This window comes from Pyrus communis, chromosome 5, assembly GCF_963583255.1.
Source record: "Pyrus communis chromosome 5, drPyrComm1.1, whole genome shotgun sequence".
In the NCBI taxonomy this organism is placed as follows: domain Eukaryota; kingdom Viridiplantae; phylum Streptophyta; class Magnoliopsida; order Rosales; family Rosaceae; genus Pyrus; species Pyrus communis.
In genome coordinates this window covers 22863465-22889960 of record NC_084807.1, presented here as the reverse complement: position 1 = coordinate 22889960, position 26496 = coordinate 22863465, and the positions used below count along the sequence as shown (strand labels likewise).

Below are 26496 nucleotides of genomic sequence, written 5' to 3'. Positions count from 1 at the left end.
AGTAGAAAATATATAATCAGTTGATTATAAAAGGGGCATTTTTGCTCACTACCATAAACTATTGTGTATGTTCACCATACACTTACTCATTTGACACAGGTCCTCTACTTAACTTTGATTAATATTTTCACAATTGAAAAAGTAACATTTAATGTGAAAGTTAACTAGAGTTAGATGAAATGATACGTGGTAGATGATTAAGTGTATGCTAAGTATACATCATAGTTATGGTGGTGACAAAATATGCTTCAATCATAGAGCTTGTTAGTTTCTTGTTGGAAAAAAAATGTGACACGAGTGTATATATATTATTATTATTGGTACTATCTATTAAAAAAATATTACAATAAACCACTTAAACTTTTTATAGATATTTTTGGTATTTTACGTACCTCTACTGTCGTGCTATGTGAGTACTGGGGACTTATATCCAACGAATTTGTCATTATTTTGGTGTCTCAATCAGATTATGCAATGATAAGTATAAAAAAGTTTCCACATGATTTGGATTATTGAATTAAGATATCAGGTGACGGTAAATTAATTCTAACAAGTTGCACTCCCTCACTTGAGGCACGCACGTTCCATGAAACGTAGCCAGATATGAGACAGGTGTCAATCATATTCCTGCCATTTATTAATTCACTAGACTGAATCAGGGTTTTAGAAAGGGCTTTTCCCGAATTTCTCCGGTTCAGATTCTGGGCGGGTGTGGATCCAGAATGCAGAGGACCATCCCGCTTTTGCGTCGGACTCTGGCGAGAGGCCGCGGATTTTCCACCAGCCCATCGTCTTCTTCCGAGAAAATCGTCGCGTCTGTACTCTTCGAGAGGCTGCCTGTCGTCATTCCCAAAATCGAGCCCGTCGTTTATGCGTATCAGGAGTTCGCGTACGTTCGCTTCTTATTCTCTCTCGAGATGTTTTTCTTTCTTGTTTATTTTCTGTTTGGTTGCTCAGAAAATGCGGGAAAGTGATCTAGATTAGAGGGTAGGGATTAGTTGCCGAGATAGTTGTGGAAAAGAAGTGAAAATGTGAATCACTGTGCTGTAGAAGTCTATAATTTTCGTTCTCAATTCCTTGTTCGAGTGCTTTTACTTATCTTATTCGCAAATGGTGGGTTCTGGGCAAGTGAATGAAGGATGGCTTGAATTTTGGTTTTTTTTGGTGTGATGCATATGCTATGGTGATAGATATTGACCAGAATACCTACATTTTTGTAAATTTGGTTTAAGTTCTGTTGATTATGTGAATTAATGTTATGAGTGGCTCATATTGGTGTCTTCCCCCTTGTGGTTTAGGTTCCGGTGGCGGCAGCAATATCGGCGCATATATCCAGATGAGCTTTTAGACAAGTCCAATGCTAGGTAAGGTTTGTTTTGAAGGTTCACTACTTCAACTGGGAATATGTTGTTATAAAAGAAACAACTATCTTTCATACAAATGTTTGCTTTCTTTTTACCTCTATCGTAGCAATCACATCACGGTTGTTCACTTATGTTCTAATAACTAGTTTCTAAACCGTAGACCTTAAAAATGCATTCACCCCTAAAATCTGTCCTCGAGCTTATTCCCCAATTGCACTAAATAATTTTGCTCTGTTTGTTGATTGGAACGTCATTTGATTTCCAACGTGTATTTAAAAATCTTGCGTCTAGTGTAAGGTCAAACCGTTCATCAGCTTAAATTGCTCCAACTCAGTAAGTGAGTTTTTAATAGTTGACAGTCTCATGAAATGTTGATATGCGTTCTTTTAAACGTAGTGGACTGTGTTATATTTCTTTTAACAAGGAAAGGCATGCAAGCATCCTTATGGACTTTGTTTTATGCGTCTCTGAGTTATGAAAAGGGATGATGTTGATATTAGTACGAGGAACGATGAGGTTTAGGATATATTCTGGGAGGTCTATCCCTATACCTCATTCATTCTGTTCTTATTTTATGGGAAGCACTGAAAGTGTACATCTGCCAAGCGATCATATCAAAGTTTATAAGCGATATTTTTGGTTTATTGTGTAAGCCTTACTCACACTTGATACCCACAAGACAATTGCAAATAGAAGTCATCCTCTAGCTTGACACTTACTTTTGGTGAACAGGGGAAAAGGTGACTACCAAATTGATTATGTACCAGCTCCACGGATCACCGAAGCTGACAAAACGAATGATAAAAAGTATGGAGTATAATTTTTATGATGCTATATAAAAGTCCCGTACTCCTGTTATTCTTCTTACTTTTTTTTTTTTTTTTTTTTTTTTTTGCAATTTTAATTTTACGGTTTTGTTTGAAGTTCTTATTGCTTATGATATTGTGAGATCTTCATATTCTTTGTAAAACCTTTTCTACAACCTTCTTGGATGTTAGATGACAGATAAATTGTTTTCTGCTAGCTGTTGGACATTTGAGTGATTTTTATTGATAGTTCGGGGTAATTACTTTTTCTATATGTGAAAAACATAATGTTAAAGGTTGGTTCTTGTTCTTTAGGTCATTGCAGAGAGCACTTGACAGAAGACTATATCTTCTGCTCTACGGAAAAACTGATGGATCTGCTGGGAAGTCAGTCTGGCAATTTCCCGAAAAAGTTTACCAGTCTGAAGAGACACTGCGGAAGGTGATGGTTGCTATACGATGCCATATACTTCTCTTCTTCTTTATCCTCCTAAAATTCCATGTAGTTCTTCGTTTTTTTTCCTCAATTGAATAAATCCGTTCTATTTTCAGTGTGCCGAATCTGCTTTAAAATCTGTCTTGGGAAACCTCTCACACACGTACTTTGTTGGAAATGCGCCCATGGGCCATATGGAACAGCCAGAAGAGAATATTAAGGTATACTTTTGTAAATTATGTTTTCTTTCTTACACCAGATTGGCTTCACGCGATAAATGTTAAAATGCAAATTGGTGTTGCCTGTCGATCCTGTATATTTAATCACAATTTCATTTTCCTCCATTTTTCAGCAATTCTTTTTCAAATCTCAAGTGATTGCAGCCAACAAGTTTGACATTGGGAAGTGTGAGGACTTTGTCTGGGTGACCAAGGATGAACTGATAGAGTACTTTCCTGAGAAAGCTGACTTCCTTAACAAAATGATCATCAGCTGAATCCCCACCCGTTTTTTGTTCCCAGAAAGTTTTTGCATATCAGTGAAAGAATTAGTATTGACTCTTTATGGTAGATTAAAGCTGGCACAGAGAATCGTAGGTAATAGAAAGCTGAAAATTTTGTGTTCATGCTTTTGGTGGCTGACACTTGACATATCAGATCAGTGCTGTTTCTCAAAGTAAGTTGCCAGCTTTTTTCGTCTGCAATAATATGTTCCTTTCTGCAATTGGTGCTATTGATTGATAAGTATACATTTTCTTAGCAAAGCTTCGCATATGCGATATTCCACCATAGTTTCATCACCCGATTGCGCATATTCAGATATATGCCAGTATTGTACCTTGAGGCCTTCAGATGTTCTTGTCGTGTAAGGCTGGAAATCCATCCAGGTGACCGATCGTGTGAAGTGAACTACGAAAGGATTGGGTTCGATGGGATTGGATGGGATGGGATGGGATGAAGGGATAGGATTAGTGTCCTTGGTATGGGTCTTGCCCCTGGGTATAGGTCACGAAAAGTAAATTAAATTAAGGCACCTCTTCCAGGTTAAAATTACAGATTGACCAACCCTTATTAAGTTACCTATCTAATTCTCTCTCTTTTGATAAAAAAAAAAAAAAAAAGGGTTAATTCTCTCTCTTTCTCTATATGTGTTTTTCAGGGTAAAATTTAGTAACTGTGGCTCAGCTCAACGTCTTCTCACCTTCCACCACTTCAAGTATTGGTTGAAAGCTTATATTATACTAGCCTATTGCCACACGAGTACGCGTGCATCAATTGGCTCTTTTGATTTTATTTTTTTGAAAAAATAAAAAACAGAAAAACAAAATAATAATATATTTAAAAAAAAAATAAAGTTAGTTATGGGAGTGTTTGTGATTTTCTTATTTTATTTGAAAATTTAATAGGAGAGGGCAATTTTGGGATTATCAATGTTTCACCATTTTTGCCTTCTCCTTATATATAGATATAGGACTAGGATTTGGGGACAAAAGCTTTTGTGAGGCTCACTCTATAAGGTATTTGAAAGATCCAACTATTTATCTTTTTTGACTTACTTCAAAGTTCAAACATCAGTCTATGAAAAATCATCAAAATCCGAAACTATATGAACATTAAATTAATTTTAGTGTTTTTTTTTTGTATAATCGTATCCGTTCATTTTAACATTTGTATAAAGAGAAATGGAATGAAAGATGTACCAAATCATCAATGCTAATGAAAGATGATCCTTAGTTTTGTTCTTGTATTACATGGGTCCTTAGTTTTGTTCTTGTATTACATGGGATATATCTATATATGAATCATATGATCAATAATCTGTGTGATTTTTATTTAATTATTGATAAATATAGACATCTCAAGGAATCCAATTGGGAAGAGAATTATCATTTAGATCAAGAGCTAATTCATGTCGAGAAAAGAGGATTCGGGGCAATTCCCTAAAGCCCTCATATTAAACATAACTTACAAGTCACACTAAAAATAAATTTGGAAAAACAAAGTAGATGTTGTAAATGTGGATGACATTATTTGGTTTGAATAGACCTTTATGTGTGGGACAAAGTTAAAGAAAATGGCTCAGTGGAGAGGCACACAATTTTAAGGATTTCTAACCAATATTCCTAATCAGCACATCTCACAATTCCTATATAATTGTCAAATATTAGCTCAAAAATAAAACACAAGCAGTGGAAGAAGAAGGTACACAATCTATTGTTTCCATTGCCTTTGTAATTTCAGTTTGATAACGAGAAATACTACTGCTATTGTCATGAGGACGTAGGCACACTTGCTGAACCTGCTGACTGAAAAGATAACAAGAATATCAAGTTACACACCACATATATAAACTCAAAGGTGACACAAGAATGAAGAAAGAACACTACACTTTATATAAATGAATGGAGAGTTCAATTTACGATATATTTTTTATAATACATTTTCTACTTTGATAGAAAATCAGGTTAAACATCACAATAAACTAACCATAATAACTAGCTAGTCTCAAAATAGATGACGCATAATCACACATATCCCAATTATCGAGTCAAATGTCAAGCCCTGATAAGTAAAAAGCCATGACAACCATTGTAAGACCCTGAGAAGCAAGCTTGAGTAAAACGTCAGTGACTTATAATTCAGTTGGTTAAGAAAATTTATTTTGCATCCGAAATCTTGTGTTTAAATCCTCTTTCCGCAATTTAATAAAACTGCAGTCGTTGCCGATCTTGCATATAATTTTTTTATTTTACATGAGCAAAAAGGTCGAAAATAATAAGAAAACAAAAAGAAAGTCAAACAAAGGTTGCAATACTATTTAGTGCGCGCTGGACCTCATTGCCGTTTGTCCATCCTCTCATCACAAAACAACCACCTCCCCACCTCATATCGTGAATTTCACGTCGTCCATCGAGACGCGTTTTCCTTCTCCCAGAGAGAGAGAGAGAGAGAGAGAGAGAGTCAGCAAAACTTGACCCTCCCCTTTCCATTTATTGACTCCCTCCAGATGCTCCACGAAATTACTCTCTGAAAAGTCTCTCTCTTTGCCCGCGAGATGGACTCAACAATGGAGGACGCAACGGCCGCCACGCCAACGGTGTCGTCGGAGCTGCCGCCGCCGCCGCCTCCTCCCAACGCGAACCCTAACACGGAGCTCCCTTCTTCCGATCCTCCCAAAACCAGAGAAGAGGGCGAGCTGTCTTCCGACGACGACGATGACGTATGTTCATCTCCCCAAACCCTAGGTTTTGGAAACTTGATTTTGGTTCCGATTCCGTTTGTTTCTGAGCGTACGTAAATGTTATCTGTATGATTGGTATTTGTTTGGTTTCTGAGAGAAGAGGTGGGAATTCCCTTTTCCTGAATCAATTTCTCGTGCAGTCATGCTATGTTAACCTACTGTATTAGATTGAGTAAGAGTGTTGGATTTGGATTTATTTAATCTTTTTATGAGTTCATTACTTTTTGGAGTGAAAAATGAGTGAAATTTGAAATTGGGATTTCAATTTAGGTGTTTTTCGTGTGAAGTGATTTGTATTTAGCCAAATATGTGATGTTTTGAATCTGATTTTGTTTGTATCATTTAGGGCATGCCTTATATATCATGTGCTTTGTTTTGCAGCAAAATGTTTGATGTTATATGCGATTTTTTGAGGTTATTATTATTTTCTGCACTGCTGCAAAATAAATGCAAAAATAATGATGGTGTTAAATGGGTATTTCTATCTCACATCACAGGACAATACTATTTGCTCTGCTCCACATTCCACGGGTATCAGCGTGCCTCCTTCAGGGGCTGTGCCTGTTCAACCATTGAACAAACTGACTCAAGGCATTCAAGTTGGTAAGTCTTGCTTGCCGTGACAATGAAAGATGATGAGTCCTTTCTTTTCTTTTAAATATTGTTTAAGGTGGAAAATTTATATAGAGCACCAACGTCAACTCCCATGTCGTGCCAAACTGGCATTGGCTAATCTTTTTTCATACAGTGCCTTGACCAATTTGAAATTATTTGTAGTCATGTGGTTAAAACATAATGCACATCTGTTAAGGAGACATGGATGCTATAAACTAATGTACTTAATGAACACGCCCACACAGAGTTGGTGGCTTGTGTGTTTTGTACTAGAGCTGGACACTGACTTTTTGTGCATCTTTTCCCATTAAATGATGTGGTAAAAAGCCAGACCACCATATTACACCTGTTATTTACGTGTCCATTTGCATCTTTCTTGTTGGGCCAATAGATTTGCATACTTATTGTTAGTTTTATTTTCATGATGTATGGTGAAGTGAGTCATGCATATAAGCTAATGATAAATATTCCTTTCCTGTACTACAAGTTCATTAGATGTATTTATGTTAATCTAACAGGGAAGGTTGTATGTGGAAATGATCCCGCAAGCCCTGCTGATATTCAAACCCAAATATCCGTACAGTCTACATCCCAGAAGAGCAATGATACAAACCGAATACCATTAAAATCTGCCACACCTGGATGGGGTGCCCCTATGGGGTCCAACGATAATCTTGTTATAAACTTCTCAGACGATGATAGTCGCAGTGATTCTGAAGAAACAGAGCACAGGAAAGAAAAAGCTAGAGAAACTAAAAGTCATGTGACTGGAGTGGTTTTTAATGGAAAACCACCTACTTCATCACTTGCAAGATCAAACAAGTTACAACAGACAGCCAGGAATGCGGACAAAGTAATGCCTAAAAAATTGGGTATGAATCGCACTTTTATCTCATCAATGTCCAAAATCCGCGGAGCAAATTTTCGGGATTCTGGTCCTTCATCAGTTAATCAAGGATCTCGAGTTAGAAATTATGATTCCATGAACAAAAATTTAGTGAGCCAAGAGCGTGGACGTGATCAAGGTGCGGGCTTGAACAATAGTAAACTTCAGGACTTGCGGCATCAGATACGTGATCAAGGTGTGGGCTTGAACACGAGTAAACTTCAGGACTTGCGGCATCAGATTGCACTCCGGGAAAGTGAACTAAAGCTCAAGTCTGCCCAGAGAACTAAAGAATCAATTACATGTAGGGACGATAATGCTGCGAGCCAACACAGAGATGGAGCTAGTAAATCCAGTGTGAGATATTCTGATGTTACACAGATAGAACCAAAAGAGCCAGATAAGAAACGCTTGAAAGTTGGTGGCCCTTTTTCCACCCAGTCAAGTGTTCAAGGCCCACAAGATGTACCTGTTGCAAAATCTATTTTATCATCAAAAGTCTCAGCAGCGGAGGACGATGGTCCAATGAACAGAGTTAAGGTTGATCATGGCCAGAAAGGAATTCCTGGTCCAACAGAGTTAAGCATCGTAGAATGGAAAAATCAAAATGATAAACATGTTGCTGCTACATCAGAAAATATATGTAATGGAGTGAAAGATGGTGAATATCTTGCCTTCTCTCTCTGAAACTAACTGTTTAGAGATGCCGTATCAATCAAGATGATTTGTTTCTTTTTTCTTCCTGCAGGTGCTGGCATCAATACTAAAGTCATCCAGTCCGATAGGAAGAGCAAGCTGGTGGATCCTTATGCTACACTAAACAAGGTGACATCACCAGAAAGTATGACTTGCAATAATTTGCCGAAGAACTCAGTAAGTGAATATTTTAGTAACTGCAGTACTGCTGCTGATTAATTTAATTTTCCTATATTGTAGGTTTTATTATCCTATTTCCTCACCTCTGCCCTGATATAACTTTCATAATTGAAATGTCCTTTCATTGGTGGTAAAACTTGTGCAGCATCTTTGCTGTTTGTGTTTGATGTGTCTCTCATGTTGCGCTTTGTGAAAATTTAATATAGTATGAAACTGGTGTCTAAGTTCCCATAATAGTGATTTCTGCCTTGCAGAAAACACTGAATTGTACACGGAGAAGAGTTAATATCTCCGGTATAGTTTATAACTTTTTATAGCTTAACCTTAATCCACCAAATTGTCCCGTCAACTCTTTTCTGTACTTATGAAGCAGTTTATATTGCTGAGCCTTGATCCATTGTGAATGAGTTTGTAAAACATCATTTTACTACAAGGTTTGATATGACAAGCCCGATTGCCTATGTATAATTTGTTTAGAATTTTTTTGGTGCATGTGTTTCGTTTTCAAAAGGTTACCATGTATTTATTTATTAATATATTTTACTTTACAGGAGACTATGGAATTGAATCATACACATGGGGATGATCGCCGTCTAGAACCAGGTTCCTTCTTGAACAGATCAACCTCCGGAAAGAATATAATGAGAAGTTCTGACCATCAGGAAGTCACATCCAGTGACAAGAAGCTTGATCCCTCCTCCAAGATATGTCAGGTTTGTTTTCTGGTCTCTATGTCAGAAATTTGAGGCATCTGATCTGTCTGTGATGTAGAATGGGTAGAGCACTATAGAATGGGTAGAGCACTAACTGGAAAGAAAAAAACTAAGAGAAGAGTGAAATACAAAGCAATTTGAGGAAGTGATCAAAGTAAACCCCTAAAAGTCCCAAATAATCACCTAGAGGTAAATAGGGAAGGAAAAAAACAAAAAAATCATAAAACTATTACAAAGTGGTAAGTCCTAAAAAGGATAGACATGGATGAACCAGTAATCCGCTTCCTCAGTCTGGTTGTATATTTTTTCTTGATTGTTATCTGTTCTTTGTTAATTATATTAATATTCCTTCCTTCTAATTTCCTTTAGGCATTTCTAAACAATGCAAGCCTCTCGAACTGTTTTGGTAATGCAAAGGTTACAGGACGAGGAGACATAGATATGCATTCCTTGTTTGAAATTGAGGAAACATTGGACAAGGATCTGGAGGAAGCACAAGAACATAGGCGAACGTGTGAAATTGAAGAAAGAAATGCTCTGAAAGCTTATCGTAAAGCACAGAGGGATGTTCTTGAGGCCAATGCTAGGTGTTCTGATCTATACCGCAAAAGAGAAGTATATTCTGCCAACTTGAGGTCGTTTATTTTGGACAATTCCAGTTTGCTATGGTCGTTAAGGCAGAATGACCAAGCTGGAATTGGGTTGGATCATGCTAATAACATGACTGGAAATGTGAATCTAATACCTACATCAAGCCATCAGATGCATCCTGAGCATAGTGGTTTTAACCCAGCAGCGTGTGATTCAGACATCCAATGTGTTAACAGTGCTCACAACACCTCATACAAGCATTTGAGTGGACAAAACATGGGGTCAGAACCATGCAGCGAACCAGATGCTAGTACATCAGAGCCATTGCCTCTTCTAGGCAAAAACGGTGCAGATGGAGTGTCCTCTCCCTCCAATGAACTGAATAATTCAGCAGATAATGATGATGAGAGATATTCATTTGAAAATGAATCTGTTCAACCTAAAGACATGGACCTTGGAGACAAGCAAAAGGACTTAGATCAGGAATCAAATAGAAAAATGTCCATTGATAACTCCCAGGATCCTGTGCTTCTTGAAAGAATGTTGAGGTCTAAACTATTTGCAAAGCTAGGTACAAAAACATTGTCAAAGAATAGTAGTTCTTGTAATGGCACAGAACTTTCAGTGGAAGAAGGGGCTGAAAATGATTTCAGAACGGAAAAACCCAAAGAAATTAAAGGGACTTTTTCTTTCTCTGAAGTGGAAAAGAATCAACAATCTGATGATGAAGGTAACTTTCTTTTTGAGCTGATCTTTCTATATCTGGGGAAAAAAGAAGTCCACTAGTTGAACTTTTGATGTTATTGTCAGTGGAGCTGATTATTTATGACTCTTGAGTAGATTAATTTTAGTTTAATATTACATGGTCAATGTGTGTTTTTATCATCTTGAACTTGACTAAATCATCTCGTTTATCATCTTTTGGATGCATGCATAACCTGAGGGCTTGCATGATGCAGATGTGCATCTCTCAGTACACATTCTGTGACATCCCACATTTGAATCACATATATAGTCTTGCTCTTTTATCATGCAGTTTGATATAAATTTTGAATTCAGATAATATTAGCCATCCATCTTTTGGGTGTAAACTTTTCTTGCTTGATGCGCAGTGCGAGCCAAAGTTTAATCTATAATTAGATATTAAAAGTATTTTGCTTGAACATTTGAATTTGCTTTTTTTATTTTTTGAATAAAAAAGCAATTTCTAAATGAGTCATGCTAGCTTGAGGCCAATTTTGTGCTTATGCTTCTGCTTGGTCTGTGCTCGGTCTGAGTGGCATCCTAGCTTGCCTGCCTAATGGGCCCAAAACTTTGGCTCACACAGTACTTGGGTTGTGCTCGTGCCAACTGACACAGTTTGTACCTGTGTCGTGTCTGTAACAAGGCTGTGCTGGCACCTTTCAGTGCTTGTGCCCGTCCAGCCTATTTTACACAACTACTTTGATAGTGTGAGTTTTGAATTACTTACTCATTGCTACTTAATACTGTGGCTTCCAAAACTATCAGTTTGTGTTACCTCAAGTCAGAACTTATGCATGATTGTCATGAAGTCAAACAGTGGGAATCCATTTGGCACAGAGTAGGCATTGAGCATAAGAAGCTTATACTTGATCTCTATTGCTCTGCGTCACTTTTTTCTTTGATTTTCTGATTTTACTTACAGGTATGGATGGGCTCGAAAAAAATTCCTCTGAGCCTCCTCTTGAGATTCAAAGAGAGCACTCCGTCGAAAATCTTTCTGCGAACTCTCACTCCAATTTATATTCTGAGGACAGGTTTTACTTCAGAGGTAACATCTTAAGGACTGCTTTTGGGTATATGAAAGTCATATGCCCAAAAAGTTATATAGAACCTCAAGCTAGAAGTCAACAGCGTCCAACTTGTATCAACCCCGAGAATATCCGGTCCAGCAGTGCCATTGTAGAACCACCGGAAGAGACTCTGGTAGAATTATCTGGAAGAGAAGTTGGATCTTATAGCACTGGTCCCGCTGTTGATCCCTTTTGGCCACTCTGCTTGTATGAGCTTCGAGGAAAATGCAACAATGATGACTGTCCATGGCAACATGTTAGGGACTATAACACAACTTTGTATCAAGATCAGCATGGTAACTCTGATAGTACTGGTATGAGCAATTCCATCATAAAGTTTGAATTTTTATTTTCTTGCTCGTATTCATGTTATAATGTGTTCACAGATTGTCAGGTTGGATCAACATTGCGTCGAAGAAAGTGTGATGGTTCAACAAAAGCCCCCTTGTATCGCAATGTAATATCTTCACCAACTTATCTAGTTGGCTTAGGTATTCTGAAAACTGATCTGCATTCATATGAATCTGTTCTAGCACGGCGAAATGGACAATTCTGGAAAAAGTGTTTCAGCCATTTCTTGGTGTTGTCAAATTTGTTTCGGAAAGATGTTTCTGCGGATGTACCATTCTTGCATGGAAATGACGGTCACATACAGGCCCCCGTGAGTTTGAACAGACAGTCATCGTTTTTCCAGAATAGCAACGGAGGAGTGGTTTGTTAATTGATTCTGCTCAAATTTTTTTTTCTGTCATTCATGTGCCTAATATTGCACGCTAATACTGTTTATATACTTGGTGTTTAGGTGCTGTAAATTATTTGAGTTTCTTTAGCTGGGTTTCATTAGTCATAAGTTTCTAACAATCTCAATTCTTCTATTCACTATATAAGCTTGGACTGTTATACTGTTTAGCGTTTACATTGTTTTAGATCACTGTTTAGTGTTTTTCGCTGTTTTAGATTGAGTTCTCTATCTTCCCATTTGAACTTTTTCTCTAAAATTATTTAAATATTTGAGGCAGGGGTTTAGTAATTTTATGAAAAATTATCGGCAGCTGGGTAAGCTCTATTTATTTTTAAAAGATGAGACTTCATAGAATTTCCTTGGAGTGTCTCATATCAAGACGTCCCCTGCCCCCTCTTCTTAGTTTTTATTTTTGCTGTGACATGCTGATGTCTAAGAATCTTATTATGTGATTGTTCTGTTACGCTAACTTTCTTGTTAAATTTGGTGTAGGATAAACTCACACAAGCTTTGGGTGACAATGATCAATACCTGGAGATTGCCCTGTTAATTTTCAGCCAGGAGGCTAACGAACTTGAGGGCATGAGAAAGGTAACTCCTGTGGTGTATGACCTAAATATAACCGTGTTCAGCGGCTTCAGTTACTGTCATCTTATGTATTTGAGTTTTGCAGGCTCTCCATGTGCTGTCACGAGCTCTTGAGGCAGAACCAACATCCATTATTCTCTGGATTTTTTATCTGCTTATTTACTATAGCAATATGAAGTCAGTAGGGGAAGATGACATGTTCTCCTGTGCGGTACGCTGTTGCATAATTCCTACTCTTATGACTTATCTTTTATGGAGCATGAATACTGGGGGCAGTCTCCGCATGTTTTCGCGGATACACCCTTATAGGTATTACAGCCATACCGGCAACCCTACATGTTCTCAGTTAGCCGGTAAGGTATGAGAACTACTTGCATGAATTAGGGATGCCAAGGTGGCAATGACCCAAACCTATCACGCATCCCACGTGGCATGGTAGGATTGGTTTGGGACAACACCTTTCTCTGAGCAATTTTTCCTTGGAACTGTTTTTATACATTTATATGCTTAACAATAACTCATTTGATGCCTTCATATGCTTCATTTTCTAGCGTTAGACTACTTCCATTTTCATTTTTATTGCACTCATTTCCTTTCTTTTGTGTTAGTATCTAGGGGCATATTCTTTTCTTTCCAAGCATGTTCTTTCTGTCTTTCATTAGAGATAAGAAATTGAAACTTTTGCCTGGAAACACTTTGCCTCTTGTTCTTCAGGTAAAATACAATGATCGATCTTATGAACTTTGGCTCATGTGCATCAACAGTCGGGTGCAGCTTGACGACCGGTTGATAACATATGATGTCGCCCTCTCAACACTGTGCCGCAATGCTCCTGATTCTGGCATAGATGGAATGCATGCTAGTGCATGCATCTTAGACCTAGTTTTGCAAATGATGGATTGTTTATGCATGTCTGGTAACATTGAGAAGGCCATTCAGAAAGTCTTTGGACTCTTCCCCATTGCTGAAAATTTTGATGACCCTAATTCCCTCTCGCTCTCTAATATACTCACATGCCTAAGTATTTATGACAAATGTATATTAGGGGTTTGTTGTGTTTACTTGGTTATTTACAGGAAACTTCCTGATGCTGTATTGTGGCAGTTTGAATGTCAGAAAGAACTCTCTGAATTTGAATGGCCTTCCATGGAATTAGTAGGTGATGAGAAGCAGAGGGCTATCATGCTGATGGATACAGTAGTAGGTTCTGTAGACTCATACATGAAAATTGAATCACTTGAGAAAAGTGAATCTAGTCTCAAATTGGCACATTTCATTGCTCTCAACCACTTAAAGTGCATGGCAGCTCTTGACAGCTTAGAAAGATGTAGGAACCTCTTGGATAAATATCTTACTCTGTACCCATCCTGCTTAGAACTTGTTTTAATATCAGCTCGGGCACATAAACATGAGACGGGGGATTCGCTTTTTGAGAGATTTGAAGAAGCCCTTGCTGAGTGGCCAAAAGAAGTCCCTGGAATCCAGTGTCTTTGGAATCAATACGTTGAGTGTGCCCTTCAGGATGGAAGATTTGATTTGGCTAAAGAAGTTATGGACCGCTGGTTTTGTTCTGATTGGAAAGTTCACTATCTTCAAAATGGTACATTGGATGGAATGAAACATGTTAACTCAAATAACTCTCTAGGAGATTCAGTTCGGCAGGCACTTGGTTCCGATCCTAATCGGATGGACGTAATGTTTGGACATCTTAATCTAGCTCTGCACAATCTCTTGCAGAATGACCACATTGAAGCTCGCTCAGCCCTTGATAGGGCACTGAATGCTGCTGTTCCACAATACTTGAAGCATTGTGTTAGAGAACATGCATCGTTTATGCTTACTGATGAATCTTTGTTAAAGGAGAATGGTTACATAAGTGGCATACAGAAGAATTTGGAGCACTATTTAGGTGTTTCTCAGGCTTTCCCTACCTCTGAGCCATTATCAAGAAATTTCATTAACAACGTCAAGAAGCCAAGAGTCCGGCAGCTAGTCAGTAATATCTTCAGTCCACTTTCATCTGATTTTTCTCTGGTGAATTTGGTTCTTGAAGTATGGTATGGACCATCTCTTTTACCGGAAAAGTTCGGTGAGCAAAAAGATCTGGTGGATTTTGTTGAAGCCATCTTGGACAAAACTCCATCCAACTATCAGTTAGCTGTTTCCGTATGTAAGCTGTTAAGCAGCGGCAGCAATGCCGGCGATGTTACTTCTCTCAGTGCTTTGTTTTGGGCTAGCTCGAACTTGGTCAGTGCAATTTTACATGCTGTCCCAATTCCACCGGAGTATGTATGGGTTGAAGCTGCGGAAACTTTGGGCAATATTGCTGGCGTGGAGGTTATTTCTGAGAGGTTTTATGAGAGAGCTTTATCTGTATATCCATTCTCTGTTAAGTTGTGGAAGTCCTACCAAAAACTTTCTATGATGACTACAGGAAATGCGAATGCTGTCGTGGAAGCAGCAAAAGAAAAAGGTATACAACTCAGTTAGGGTTCTTCCTTACTTGTGTTTTGGCTGTCCATTTGGATCGGCATTTGGTAAAAAGCTTTGGGGGTGCCAGTTTTTGATAGCATGGAGCAGGTGGATGTAGATGAGACGGTGCTAGATTTGACATCTTTGGCAAGTTGATTTTCTGTTGCCGTTTTTGCTAACAGAAGGTTATGAGATGTTAAATGTGAAATTTAGGAACCACAGAAGCTTTGTACAGGATAGGAGTACAGAATCAAAGAGGTTATAACTATATAGCTCTCACCGACTTCACTTGGCGGACATTTCGTTGAAAACGATATAGGCAGAAGAATCGCTGCAATCGGAGATTCAGCGACTCTTTTGGATTAATAGTTTACTTACATATGTAGGTATATAGTTGTCGATGATGTTGTTGTTATCTTTCCGTATCGTTTGTGTTGTTTTAATTGAAGGTAGCTGACCAGAATATTGTACTTGAAGCGGAAAGTGAAATGCATATGGCTTGAATTCCTTTTGTTTAATCAATTCTATTGATCCTTGTTTTACTACTAGTTAGATGAATGAGTTGAGATGGTTGATGTGTGTATAGCAGTGCCACTAATCTTTTATAATTGGTTTGAAGCAAATTGGTGCCTTCTAAAAAGATTAGAGAGAGGGAAGGAAATTCAAAGTCTAGGTGGGTCATAAGTTTGAGGGCATTTGCTAAGTTTCCGGGATTTGTTTTAATGGTACGTATCATTATGGTAGTGAAAATAAACGATTCTGATTAAAAATAAAAGATAACATTTTCTTTAGCCACTTTATATTACGGTCTAGGGATATTTTTTTTTCATTGTTAAGTAAGAGGTTTTAGGTTTTATTTTTGCTAAAGACAAATTTGAACCACATTATTGCTAACGCATTGTGAGGTTAAGCCCACTCCCCTCCCTTATCGTTGGTAAAAAAAAGAGGCCATAGCAATGTGCTTGCACCATTGTACAACTTGTACTCAAGTTTGAATGTTCTTAATTGTAAATTGAAATTATTTACCGGTAATGCCAGGTAAACTAATTTTTTAAATCAAATGAAAAAAATGTACTTATTTTTTTGTTAGTGACACATTATAATTAAACCTAATAATTCAATTAACAATCATGTCATATAATTTAAAATTTTGGTCATGAAAACCAAAAAAAGGCTAAAACTAAACAGAGAAGAGTAGCAGAGGAGCAAATACGCTTCTCTCCAGAACCACGACATGTCGTTTGATTCCTTATATTCCTTATAATCGTCCTCGTCTTCTCTTCGAGGGATGTTTACTTCTTAAACCCTGAAAACCCTCGCTGCAACCATAGCTGGTAACTAGCTAGGGCACAACTCCCTCCCTCTCTCTCTCTCTCTCTCTCTCTCTCTCTCTCTCTCTCTGAGGAGTTCCATAGATTCCGGAAAAAATGAATAATCTGAAGCTTTACTCGGAGGTCTCTCTGAATCTCCACTTACAATCCGAAGAGGAGCTCATACTCTTCTCCGCATTCGACATTGAGCAGAATCGCTTGTTCTTCGCTTCCTCCGCCAATAACATCTACGCCACTCACCTCTCCTCCATCCAGGTATATATATACCTTTATATATGTTTGTATACATGCTTGTTGGATTTCCCCGTTCGAATTGGAACCTAATTTGATGATTCATGTGATGTAGAATGAAAGGGCGTGGAGCAAAACCTCAATATCGGCGCAAGTTAATCAAATCGAATTGGATCCCGAGGACTTCATCACTTCATTTAGTTACCTCATGGAGAAAGAGGCGCTCTTGGTGGGAACTGGCAATGGGCTTCTGCTGCTGCATTCTGTGGATGATAATGCCTCTCAAGTTGTTGGCGGAGTGGATGGTGGTGTTAAGTGCATCGCGCCTAGTCCGGATGGTGACCTTCTTGCCATAACCACTGGGTCTGGGCAGGTGCTGGTTATGACTCAGGATTGGGATTTATTGTACGAGACTGCGCTGGAGGATCTACCGGAAGATGGCAACCACATATGTAAGGACCTCTCTCCATTATTTGTTGATTTTCAGAATTGCAGTTTTGCTTTAGTGCCTAGGGTTTGCTAGTTGTTTGAGAAAGAGCATTGTCTGGTAAAAGATAATCATATGAATCAGAGTTAGCACTAACTTGTAATTTATTGGTCATTTTATATTTAGCCTCATGACCTCTTTACTTGGAGGAATTCTGCGGTTTCTGTTGGTGTCCTCTTATCATTTGTGTATGACATGGGTTTTGTTAATTTGGAAAATTAAGCGACTTCGGTAAAAACTATGGTTTCAGGTGAACAGCAATTATCTTCTAAGTTCACATTTGAAAGCCCTATTTCCTGGCGAGGTGATGGGAAGTACTTTGTCACACTAGGTGAGGTGCAGGATTCGACATCCTTGCTTAAGAGGCTTAAAATTTGGGAGCGACATTCGGGAGCAGTACATGCTGTTTCTGAATCAAAGTCGTTCATGGGATCAGTTGTGGACTGGATGCCCAGTGGAGCAAAAATTGCAGCTGTTTATGATAGGAAATCAGAAAATGAGTGCCCCTCAATAGTTTTCTTTGAGAGAAATGGGTTAGAAAGAAACTTGTTTAGCATCAATGAGCAAACAAAAGCAACCATAGAATTTCTCAAGTGGAATTGCAGTTCAGATCTTCTTGCTGCTGTTGTCAGATGTGAAAACTATGACTCTGTCAAGGTTTGGTATTTCAGTAACAACCACTGGTACTTAAAATCTGAAGTTAGATACCCAAGACAGGATGGTGTGAGGTTTGTCTGGAATCCAACAAAGTCACTGCAGTTATTATGTTGGACTCTTGGTGGCCAGGTTACATCGTATGACTTCATGTGGAATTCAGCTGTGATGGATGTCTCAACTGCGCTAGTAATTGATGACTCCAAGATACTTGTAACCCCTTTTTCTTTATATCTAATGCCACCTCCCATGTACTTATTCAGCCTTAAATTCCCCAGTGCTGTAAGAGACTTCGCTTTCTATTCCAAGAATTCTAAGAACTGTGTGGCTGCTTTTCTATCAGATGGTTCTTTATGTGTCGTTGAGCTTCCTGCCACTGACACTTGGGAAGAATTAGAAGGCAAAGAGTTTTCTGTTGAAGCATCCATTTCTGAATCACCATTTGGTTCTTTTTTGCATATGACATGGTTGGACCCACATAAAATTCTTGCTGTTTCTCACTATGGGTTCAGTCATAGTAATTATTTATCTCGAACTACATCAAGTGCGGATGGTGCCGGTTTTTATTTGCAGGAAATTGAGCTTGTATGTTCTGAGAATCATGCCCCTCGTACAGTGACATGCTCAGGCTGGCATGCAAAAGTTTCCAGCCAAAGCTCTCTGGAAGAGATGATTATATCAATTGCTCCTAATCCTGCTAGAAAAGGTTCAGCATTTATCCAATTTGATGGTGGAAAGGTTTGCGAGTATGTCCCAAAGTTCGGCATTCCTAGAGGAGTTCCAAAACAGGATTGGAGTTTCTCATCAACTTGCCCTTCTATGAGTGTGGTTCTAGTTGGAAACAGTGGGCCATTGGAACCTTTAATTTTTGGCCTTGATGAGAGCTGTAGGCTGCACGTCAATGGGAAGATAATATGCAACAACTGCAACAGTTTCTCTTTGTACTCAAATTTGGATGACCAAGTGATCACGCATTTAGTTTTGGCAACTAAGCAGGATTGTCTTTTTATTGCTGACATCACAGATATATTGCATAGAGAGGTGGAAATAAAATTCGAGAAACCCATCCAAGCTGTTAACAAGAAACGAGAAGATCATGGAGACTTCATAAACATATGGGAAAGAGGTGCAAAAGTTGTTGAAGTTCTGCATGGAGATGAAGCTGCTGTTATTTTGCAAACAACTCGGGGGAACCTAGAATCCATTTATCCAAGAAAATTGGTCCTGGCCTCTATTTGCAATGCATTGGTACAGAGGCGTTTCAGAGATGCACTTCTCATGGTGAGGCGGCATAGGATAGATTTCAATATCATCGTTGACTATTGTAGTTGGCAAGTGTTTCTCCAATCAGCTTCAGAATTTGTCAAGCAGGTTAATAATTTGAACTACATAACTGAGTTTGTTTGTGCCATAAACAACGAAAACACTACAGAGACACTGTATAAAAAATTTATTTCTCTACCCTTCCCGAAAGAAGCTAAAGATGACTCCAAGGGTTTTGATTCTAATAACAAGATATCTTCTGTGCTTCTGGCCATAAGGAGAGCTCTTGAGGAACATTCGCAGGAAGTTCCTGCAAGGGAACTTTGCATTTTAACCACTCTAGCTCGTAGTGACCCCCCTGCACTTGATGAGGCTTTGGAGAGAATAAAAATTATCCGTGAAATGGAATTGTCAGGTTCCAACGACCAAAGGAGAATGTCGTATCCCTCTGCTGAAGAGGCTTTGAAGCATCTCCTGTGGTTATCTGATTCTGAGTCTGTTTATGAAGCTGCTTTAGGCCTTTACGATTTGAACCTTGCAGCTATGGTGGCATTGAACTCTCAGCGGGACCCTAAAGAATTCCTTCCTTTTCTTCAAGAATTGGAATCTATGCCAGTTACTTTGATGCGTTATAACATTGACCTTAGGCTGCACAGGTTTGAGAAAGCTCTCAAGCACATTGTTTCTGCAGGAGACACTTGTTATGCAGATTCTCTGATCCTGATGAAGAAAAATCCTCATCTTTTCCCCTTGGGACTTCAATTGATTGCTGATCTTGCCAAGAAGAAACAAGTCCTTGAGGCCTGGGGAGACTATCTTAGTGGTGAAAAATGCTTCGACGATGCTGCTGCCACTTATTTGTGCTGTTCCAGTTTGGAAAAGGCTTTGAAGTCATACCGTGCTTGTGGTAATTGGAGTAAGGTGCTTACAGTTGCTGGGCTTCTAAAACTGGGTAAAGATGAGATTATGCAAATGGCGCATGAGCTTTGTGAAGAACTTCAAGCACTTGGTAAACCAAGGGAAGCAGCCAAAATTGCTCTGGAGTATTGTGGTGACGTTAACAATGGGATGAATTTGTTGATTAGTGCAAGGGACTGGGAGGAAGCCTTGAGAGTCGCTTTTATGCACAATAGACAGGATTTAGTCTCTGATGTGAAGAATGCATCCTTGGAATGTGCAAGCTTGCTTGTTGGTGAATACGAGGAAGGTTTGGAGAAAGTAGGGAAGTACTTGGCTCGCTACTTGGCTTTAAGACAAAGAAGGTTACTTCTGGCGGCAAAAATTCAGTCAGAGGAACGGTCAATGAACGATCTTGATGATGATACTGCTTCAGAAGCTAGCAGTAATTTCAGTGGAATGAGTGCTTACACCACAGGGTGTGTATTTTACATCTTATTGTCATATAGCTCTGCCTTTTTGGCTTGTTTTGCATCTTGTTTTTTTATTTTATTATTATTATTATTATTATTTTTTGTATAGTTGTGTAGCTAATGTTCTCCATCAGAGGGTCATAATATGTTGATTATCACTTCTGTGCCCGGACCCAGATGGCGGGGCACCCTTTCCCTGTACTTTTTATTAACTTATACCTCAGTCGATAGCTTAGTTTCGTTCTTGCACATATGCAATATATTGTTTTAGCCAATATCGTCTTGTTGAGGATGGTTACAGCTGCTGTTTCCCCTCACTTCTTTTCACCTTCCATTTACTTCTTTGGAATGTTGCATTTCAGTTTATATTTGAGCCATATCTTCAAAGATCGTATTGTGGAGGATGGTTCTCACATTGAGTTCAATGCCTGTAGTTTGTACTATCAGACTTTAATTGGTTTCCTAATCTCATGTACAGGACCAGGGACAGCTCTGGTACATCTGCCCGATCAAGTGCAGCTAGCAAGGCAAGAGACGCCAGGCGCCAGAGAAAAAGAGGGAAAATCCGTCCCGGAAGGTATGTTTGTTAATGTAAAGATTAAGAGATCATTTTCCAATCTTGTTACTCTTCCTGGTCACTAACAATTGCTAATAAATTAACTACTTGACATTTTAGTCCTGGCGAGGAACTGGCTCTGGCTGACCACTTGAAGGGAATGTCTCTAACAACTGGAGCTTTGCAAGAGCTAAAATCTTTGTTACTTTCGCTTGTGATGCTTGGCGAGGTTGAAACCGCAAGGAAGCTGCAGAGGGCTGCGGAAAACCTTCAACTGTCTCATATGGCAGCAGTCAAACTAACTGAAGATACAATATCCAGTGATAGCATAGATGAGCGCACACAGACTTTGGATCATTACACACAAACTATCAGAAGTGAAGTGCAGAACTCCGAGGCTTTCTTCTGGCGGTGTATAGTATTTCATTCCCCGTAAAAAGGGAGTTTGGTCACTTTATACCTACAAAATCTTTTAAAACGCAGCTTGTTGGACATGCTTGTTATGCGGATGAAATGTGCATGTGATGCCTGCCGATGGGCGCCTATTTGAAGCTTAGGCAAATCTGACATCTCTTTAGATGGTAGCTTGCAAATTCCCTTGCAATGGAATGCTCCAGATATCGGATCTCCTGTCCAGTCCCAAATTGTCATGAACGTTGATACACATAAACTGTTATCTGCAGCTGTGTGGAGTTGCGCACGTGGTGTCATCTCGTCTGGACGGCGGTTGAAGAAGGGTATAGGAATGGGGTCAGGAAAGGCAATTCCATCTGAGTGGCAAACTGATTCTCCATTTTGTTTTTCATTTATTGGATCTTGTATCAGGTACTTGATTATGTTTTACTTACTGTAATAAACTAAAAAGTTTGATTTTTGGTTTTCTTTATGACTAACCAGTGAAATTATGTCTTCTGAGGAATTCAAGAATGTCCCGGTTTTTGCAGTACCGGATTTCTGATTGGAATAACAAGATCGTTGTTAAACTTAACAATCGCTTGGACTCGTGACATTTTAATGAAATGTTAGTTTTCTTTTGAAATTTATGCTTGATAATTTTAAAAAGCGGGAAAACGGGTTAAAAGAAAGAGGGGGAAAACTCAAAGTGAAAATGGAATGTTGATTTAGTGGGAATCAGGATTACAGGAAGTACGAAAATAAATCATAAAAATAAGGGCCCAACCGGGTTCGAACCGGTGACCTCTTGATCTGCAGTCAAATGCTCTACCACTGAGCTATGGACCCTTGGATGGAAATACATCTGCAAAGGTTAATTATATATCCATAGGTAAAAGTTGTATTTTTCATAGGAGCGCACATCCCGGCCACCTAAGAAAACCAAAGATGATATTTTTCTTACAGGGTAACACAATCGTCCGGTGTAGCTCACTACATTCTCATGGTTTAGAGTTTTCAGGTTCGACTCCTGGCACCGGAATTACTATTTTTTTTATTGTAACGAAAAACCTACGGTATTGTTAACTTTAATGAAAAACTACATTTTTACACTAAAAAGTTAATCTTGGTATTATTCACTTTACCCTTTATTTTGTTCTTATCGTTAAAACTCAAAATTTTCAAACCCCTTTCATTAGTTTTCCTTAAAAATAATCCTCATCCAATACGTTGTTTTTTTATATTTCAAACTTAGTTTTAACAACATTCTCTTTTTTTCTTTAATTAATCCTCATCCAATATGCTGTATTTTTATATTTCAAACTTAGTTTCAACAACATTCTCTTTTTTCTTTTAATTTAAATTAGCCTCTCGGTGCGCTCTCCTGCACATTCGAAAGGCCTCTTTATTATTACAAGCGCTACATTCCCCTCAAACACCTCTATTTTATGTCAAAACCACATATTTCATTAAATATTGAGTACTTTTTCTTTTGGTTTTGAATACTCTTTTATTTCCTTCTTTCTTACACTTGTGTGTTTGTCAAAGGCGACTACTGGAGTTGATTAATCTGGTTGTTTCCATACAGTCTGAAGCATTCACTGCAGGGGACAGTGAGCCAACTTCACAGCTTCGATAACAAATTATCGTTCGTTGAAGATCTGATTGCTTACTTTTGTATGATGGGAGTTGTGCACCTCTCATCCAGTTCACCGGCGATCTTTGCACGAGCAGATACCAGCACAAAATTACGGAAACAAAGAGCATCACTGACAGCTTTTATCCGGTTTCTCATCTTCGCAATCTGCAGCATGGCAATGCACATCAGCACAGAGAGTTCTTCCAATCAGTCTAAGTTCTCCATCTTTTGAAGTAAGTTATTTCACAGAGACTGCATGTTCTCAGCTCTCAAGTTGGGGCTGGTAGTTGTAGTCACTCACCAGAAAAGACTAGACCCTGTTTTCAACCTCTACCCAACTACATCCCGGTGTTCTCTTTAACCCCGAGTCACTCATCATTGATCTTGTCTTGCCAGAATCACCCCATCTAGCAGAATGAGCATGTATATCAGATAAAACTATGTAATTTGCTGCATTTCTAGGCTCAAGCTTAACAAGATGACTCAATGCAATTTCTCCTAACTCCACATTAGAATGCACCCTACACGCACCTAATAACGCTCCCCAGACTCCAGCATCCGGCTCCATTGGCATTTTATTAATTAAGTTTAAAACTTCATCGAATAAACCAGCACGACCTAAAAGATCTACCAAGCACGCATAATGTTCCAACTCTGGTTCAAGACGATGCTTTTCATGCATGACCTGGAAAATACTCCTTCCTTCTTGTACCAGACCGGCATGTCTGCAAGCGGACAGAACACTGATGAATGACACAGAATCAACTTGGACAGAACTCTCTTGCATCAGTGAGAAAAGTGCAACTGCATCAACTCCTTGCCCGTGCACTGCATATGCTGCAAGCATTGCATTCCATGAAACTTTGTCCTTGTGCTCCATCTCATTAAAGCATTTCTCAGAATAATTGAGCTGTCCGCATTTAGCATACATATCGATAAGACTATTTCCCACAAGTGTGTTGGACAGAAACCCCATTTGGATAATGCAAGAATGAAAAGCCATTCCCTCTCTTGGGGCTGCCAGATATGCCACTGCAGGAAGGATACAAACAAATGTGACTAAATTAGGCCGAACGTTCTCCAATTTCATCTGGTGAAAAGCAGATAAAGCTTCCCTGGCATATCCAGCCTGCACATATCCGGACATCATTGCATTCCATGATACCACATCTTTCATAAATATGGTTCTGTTAAACAGAAGTTCGGCTGAGGATATGTTACTGCATTTGCAATACATGCTAATAAGAGCATTTTTGACAGCAACATCATGCTCACACCCATTCTTTATAATTTGTCCATGAATACAGGTACCTTGATCTAGGTCACTCAGTATGCTACAAGCGGAGATAATGCCCACCAGGGTTCCTGCATCAGGCATTATTCCAGACAGCCATAATTCACGAAACATATCTATAGCATGGCAGGCGTCACCAATTTGGGTGTATGCATTTATCAAAGCATTCCATGTCACAACATCTTTGCATGGCATTCTATTGAATAGAGTTAATGCAGAAGTAAAAATACCACATTTGGCATACATGGAGACTAGGGCTGTTCCAAAAGAAATATCGGAAGCAATGTTTGCCTTGAGAGCATAGCAATGTATGCTCATACCTAACTTCAGATACGATAATTCTGCACATGCCAAGAGGACGCTTATCAGCGTTATTCCACCTGGTTTCAAAATTTCATTCTGCTCATCTCGAAAGAGAGACAATGCTGCTTCAGGATAACCAGATTGGACGCAAGCAGATAAAAGTGCAGCCCAAGAAACTGAATCTCTTTTCCCTAGTCCCTCAAAAATTTGTTTAGCCTTCTCTATCTCCCCGCATTTTGCATACATGGTCATTATAGAAGTAGCAACCGAAACATCAGCATCGAGTTCTTGTTGTGAGGCACAAAAATGGATCACCTTCCCTTTCTCTAAATCTCTCATCTCAGTAGCAGCCAAAAGAGCACTTATAATTGAAACCTTATTCATCGTAGTATTCTCTCCTTTAATCCAATCAAATAACTCCAAAACCTCAACAAAACATCCATTACTCGCATACCCTGCCATCATTGTTCCCCACGAAACATCATCCCGGTCCTGCATCATGTCAAAAACCCGGTGAGCAGCATCTACATCTCCACACTTGGAGTACATATCAATCAAACCATTAGAAACCACCGAACTAAAATCCCTCCTCAACAGATAACCATGAATACACCTACAAGTATCAATATCTGCCAACCGAGACACTGCTGGAACCAAATTGACCAAGCTCACCAAGTTCGGCCTCAGCCCCCATGTCTGCATCTTCCGGAAAAACCCCAATGCCTCACAAGGATCCTCACTTTGCGATAAACCCGCAATCAAAGCATTACAAGCTACAACATCTCTCTTAGGCAATCTATTAAACACCTCTCCCGCACTCTCTAAGTCACCCATTTTACAGTACATGTCGATGAGACTGGTCCCTATAAACACATCAGAGTCCAGCCGCTTCCGAGCAACTTCACGGTGCACCAAGACACCATCTTCGAAATCCAAAGCAGAAGTACAAGCTTTCAAAACAAAGTTGAAGGTATACTTATCCGGCTCTACGCCTTGTTCCACCATCGAATTGTACATTTTTCGAGCTTCCCTGTACTGTTTTGCTCTCGTATAAGCTCGAATCATGGAGTTCCACAAAATCACACTTGGGTTTTGCGCAGAACAAAAAACTGAGAGCGCAGAACCGCATTTTTTGAACAAAGAGTAGGAATTTATGAGATGGGTCAGTGTCGAATGGTCTTGCTGGAAGCCTGAGACTATCAGGTGGGCGTGGATTTGCCGCAGAGACTTCAAGCTTTTGCATTGAGGAAGGAGGCTGTGCTGCTGCCGGTAATTCTTGTTGGTGGTCGATGGCAAGGAAGGAATTTCGGAAGCCGCTGGTGCGAGTGCATGGTATGGTCTGGTTCGAACTCCATGTTTCACGATCATGGTAAGAAAACTGGTAGAAGTTGGAGGTACAGCTTCAGCTTGCTCCTCAGGTTGACTGGAAGTTTCAAGTGGAAGTCTTTTGGGCCTGGAGCCCACAGAATACTGAGAGACCCATATTTGATTCAGACCCAATAGGCTCAGATTTATCATCTCTCTCACCACCCTCCTCAAGGTTTTCACTTTCTGAATCAGACCCTAATTGGTATCTGCAATTGGGGGTTAGGGTTTTGGGAAATCGAAGCCACGAAGCTCCTCAACGACAAGAAATTCTGGGTCCCATCTTTCCTTATTGCTTGGGCGGCTCAGAACCGGCGCTGAGGGGACCGCATGGGCCCCCAAATCGGAAGGGCTCTCGATTTTTCAAATTTGTATGCATATACGTATATATAGTAGTATGTGTAGAATATTGCAACCTTGAGCCTTAGTACAAGTGGTATTATTGTTTCTTTACGTTGGCCTAGGAG

The 26496-nt window shown here is 39.2% G+C and overlaps 4 protein-coding genes and 1 non-coding gene across 6 annotated transcripts; 3 read left to right on the top strand and 2 right to left on the bottom strand.

The window, feature by feature from the left end:
* The first annotated feature begins 662 nt into the window (after window positions 1-662).
* On the top strand, window positions 663-3330 carry LOC137735513 (large ribosomal subunit protein mL46-like). 2 transcript variants are annotated; one of them, XM_068474940.1, is made up of 6 exons: window positions 663-889; window positions 1299-1364; window positions 2097-2171; window positions 2486-2612; window positions 2723-2827; window positions 2959-3330. In XM_068474940.1, the coding sequence occupies exons 1-6, from the start codon at window positions 723-725 to the stop codon at window positions 3100-3102; spliced, it is 684 nt and encodes a 227-aa protein (XP_068331041.1). In that variant the 5' UTR covers window positions 663-722; the 3' UTR covers window positions 3103-3330. The 2 variants fall into 2 exon arrangements, with proteins under 2 accessions (XP_068331041.1, XP_068331043.1); XM_068474942.1 differs by lacking the exon at window positions 2097-2171.
* Window positions 3331-5472: 2142 nt separating this feature from the next.
* LOC137733447 (uncharacterized) lies at window positions 5473-15661 on the top strand. Its single transcript, XM_068472598.1, has 11 exons — window positions 5473-5825; window positions 6344-6449; window positions 6980-8008; window positions 8096-8220; window positions 8775-8936; window positions 9306-10257; window positions 11194-11655; window positions 11728-12053; window positions 12576-12674; window positions 12757-12882; window positions 13386-15661. The coding sequence occupies exons 1-11, from the start codon at window positions 5661-5663 to the stop codon at window positions 15159-15161; spliced, it is 5328 nt and encodes a 1775-aa protein (XP_068328699.1). The 5' UTR covers window positions 5473-5660; the 3' UTR covers window positions 15162-15661.
* Window positions 15662-16457: 796 nt separating this feature from the next.
* Window positions 16458-22049, top strand: LOC137733807 (elongator complex protein 1-like). Its single transcript, XM_068472996.1, has 5 exons — window positions 16458-16729; window positions 16821-17157; window positions 17443-20485; window positions 20958-21056; window positions 21156-22049. The coding sequence occupies exons 1-5, from the start codon at window positions 16571-16573 to the stop codon at window positions 21469-21471; spliced, it is 3954 nt and encodes a 1317-aa protein (XP_068329097.1). The 5' UTR covers window positions 16458-16570; the 3' UTR covers window positions 21472-22049.
* A 156-nt stretch (window positions 22050-22205) lies between these two features.
* TRNAC-GCA (transfer RNA cysteine (anticodon GCA)) lies at window positions 22206-22277 on the bottom strand. The gene has a single exon. It is a non-coding gene; the product is annotated as a tRNA-Cys (tRNA).
* Window positions 22278-22723: 446 nt separating this feature from the next.
* LOC137735657 (pentatricopeptide repeat-containing protein At2g39620) lies at window positions 22724-26219 on the bottom strand. Its single transcript, XM_068475102.1, has one exon. It carries the CDS (start codon window positions 26180-26182, stop codon window positions 23378-23380), a length of 2805 nt encoding a protein of 934 aa, XP_068331203.1. The 5' UTR covers window positions 26183-26219; the 3' UTR covers window positions 22724-23377.
* Window positions 26220-26496: the final 277 nt, after the last annotated feature.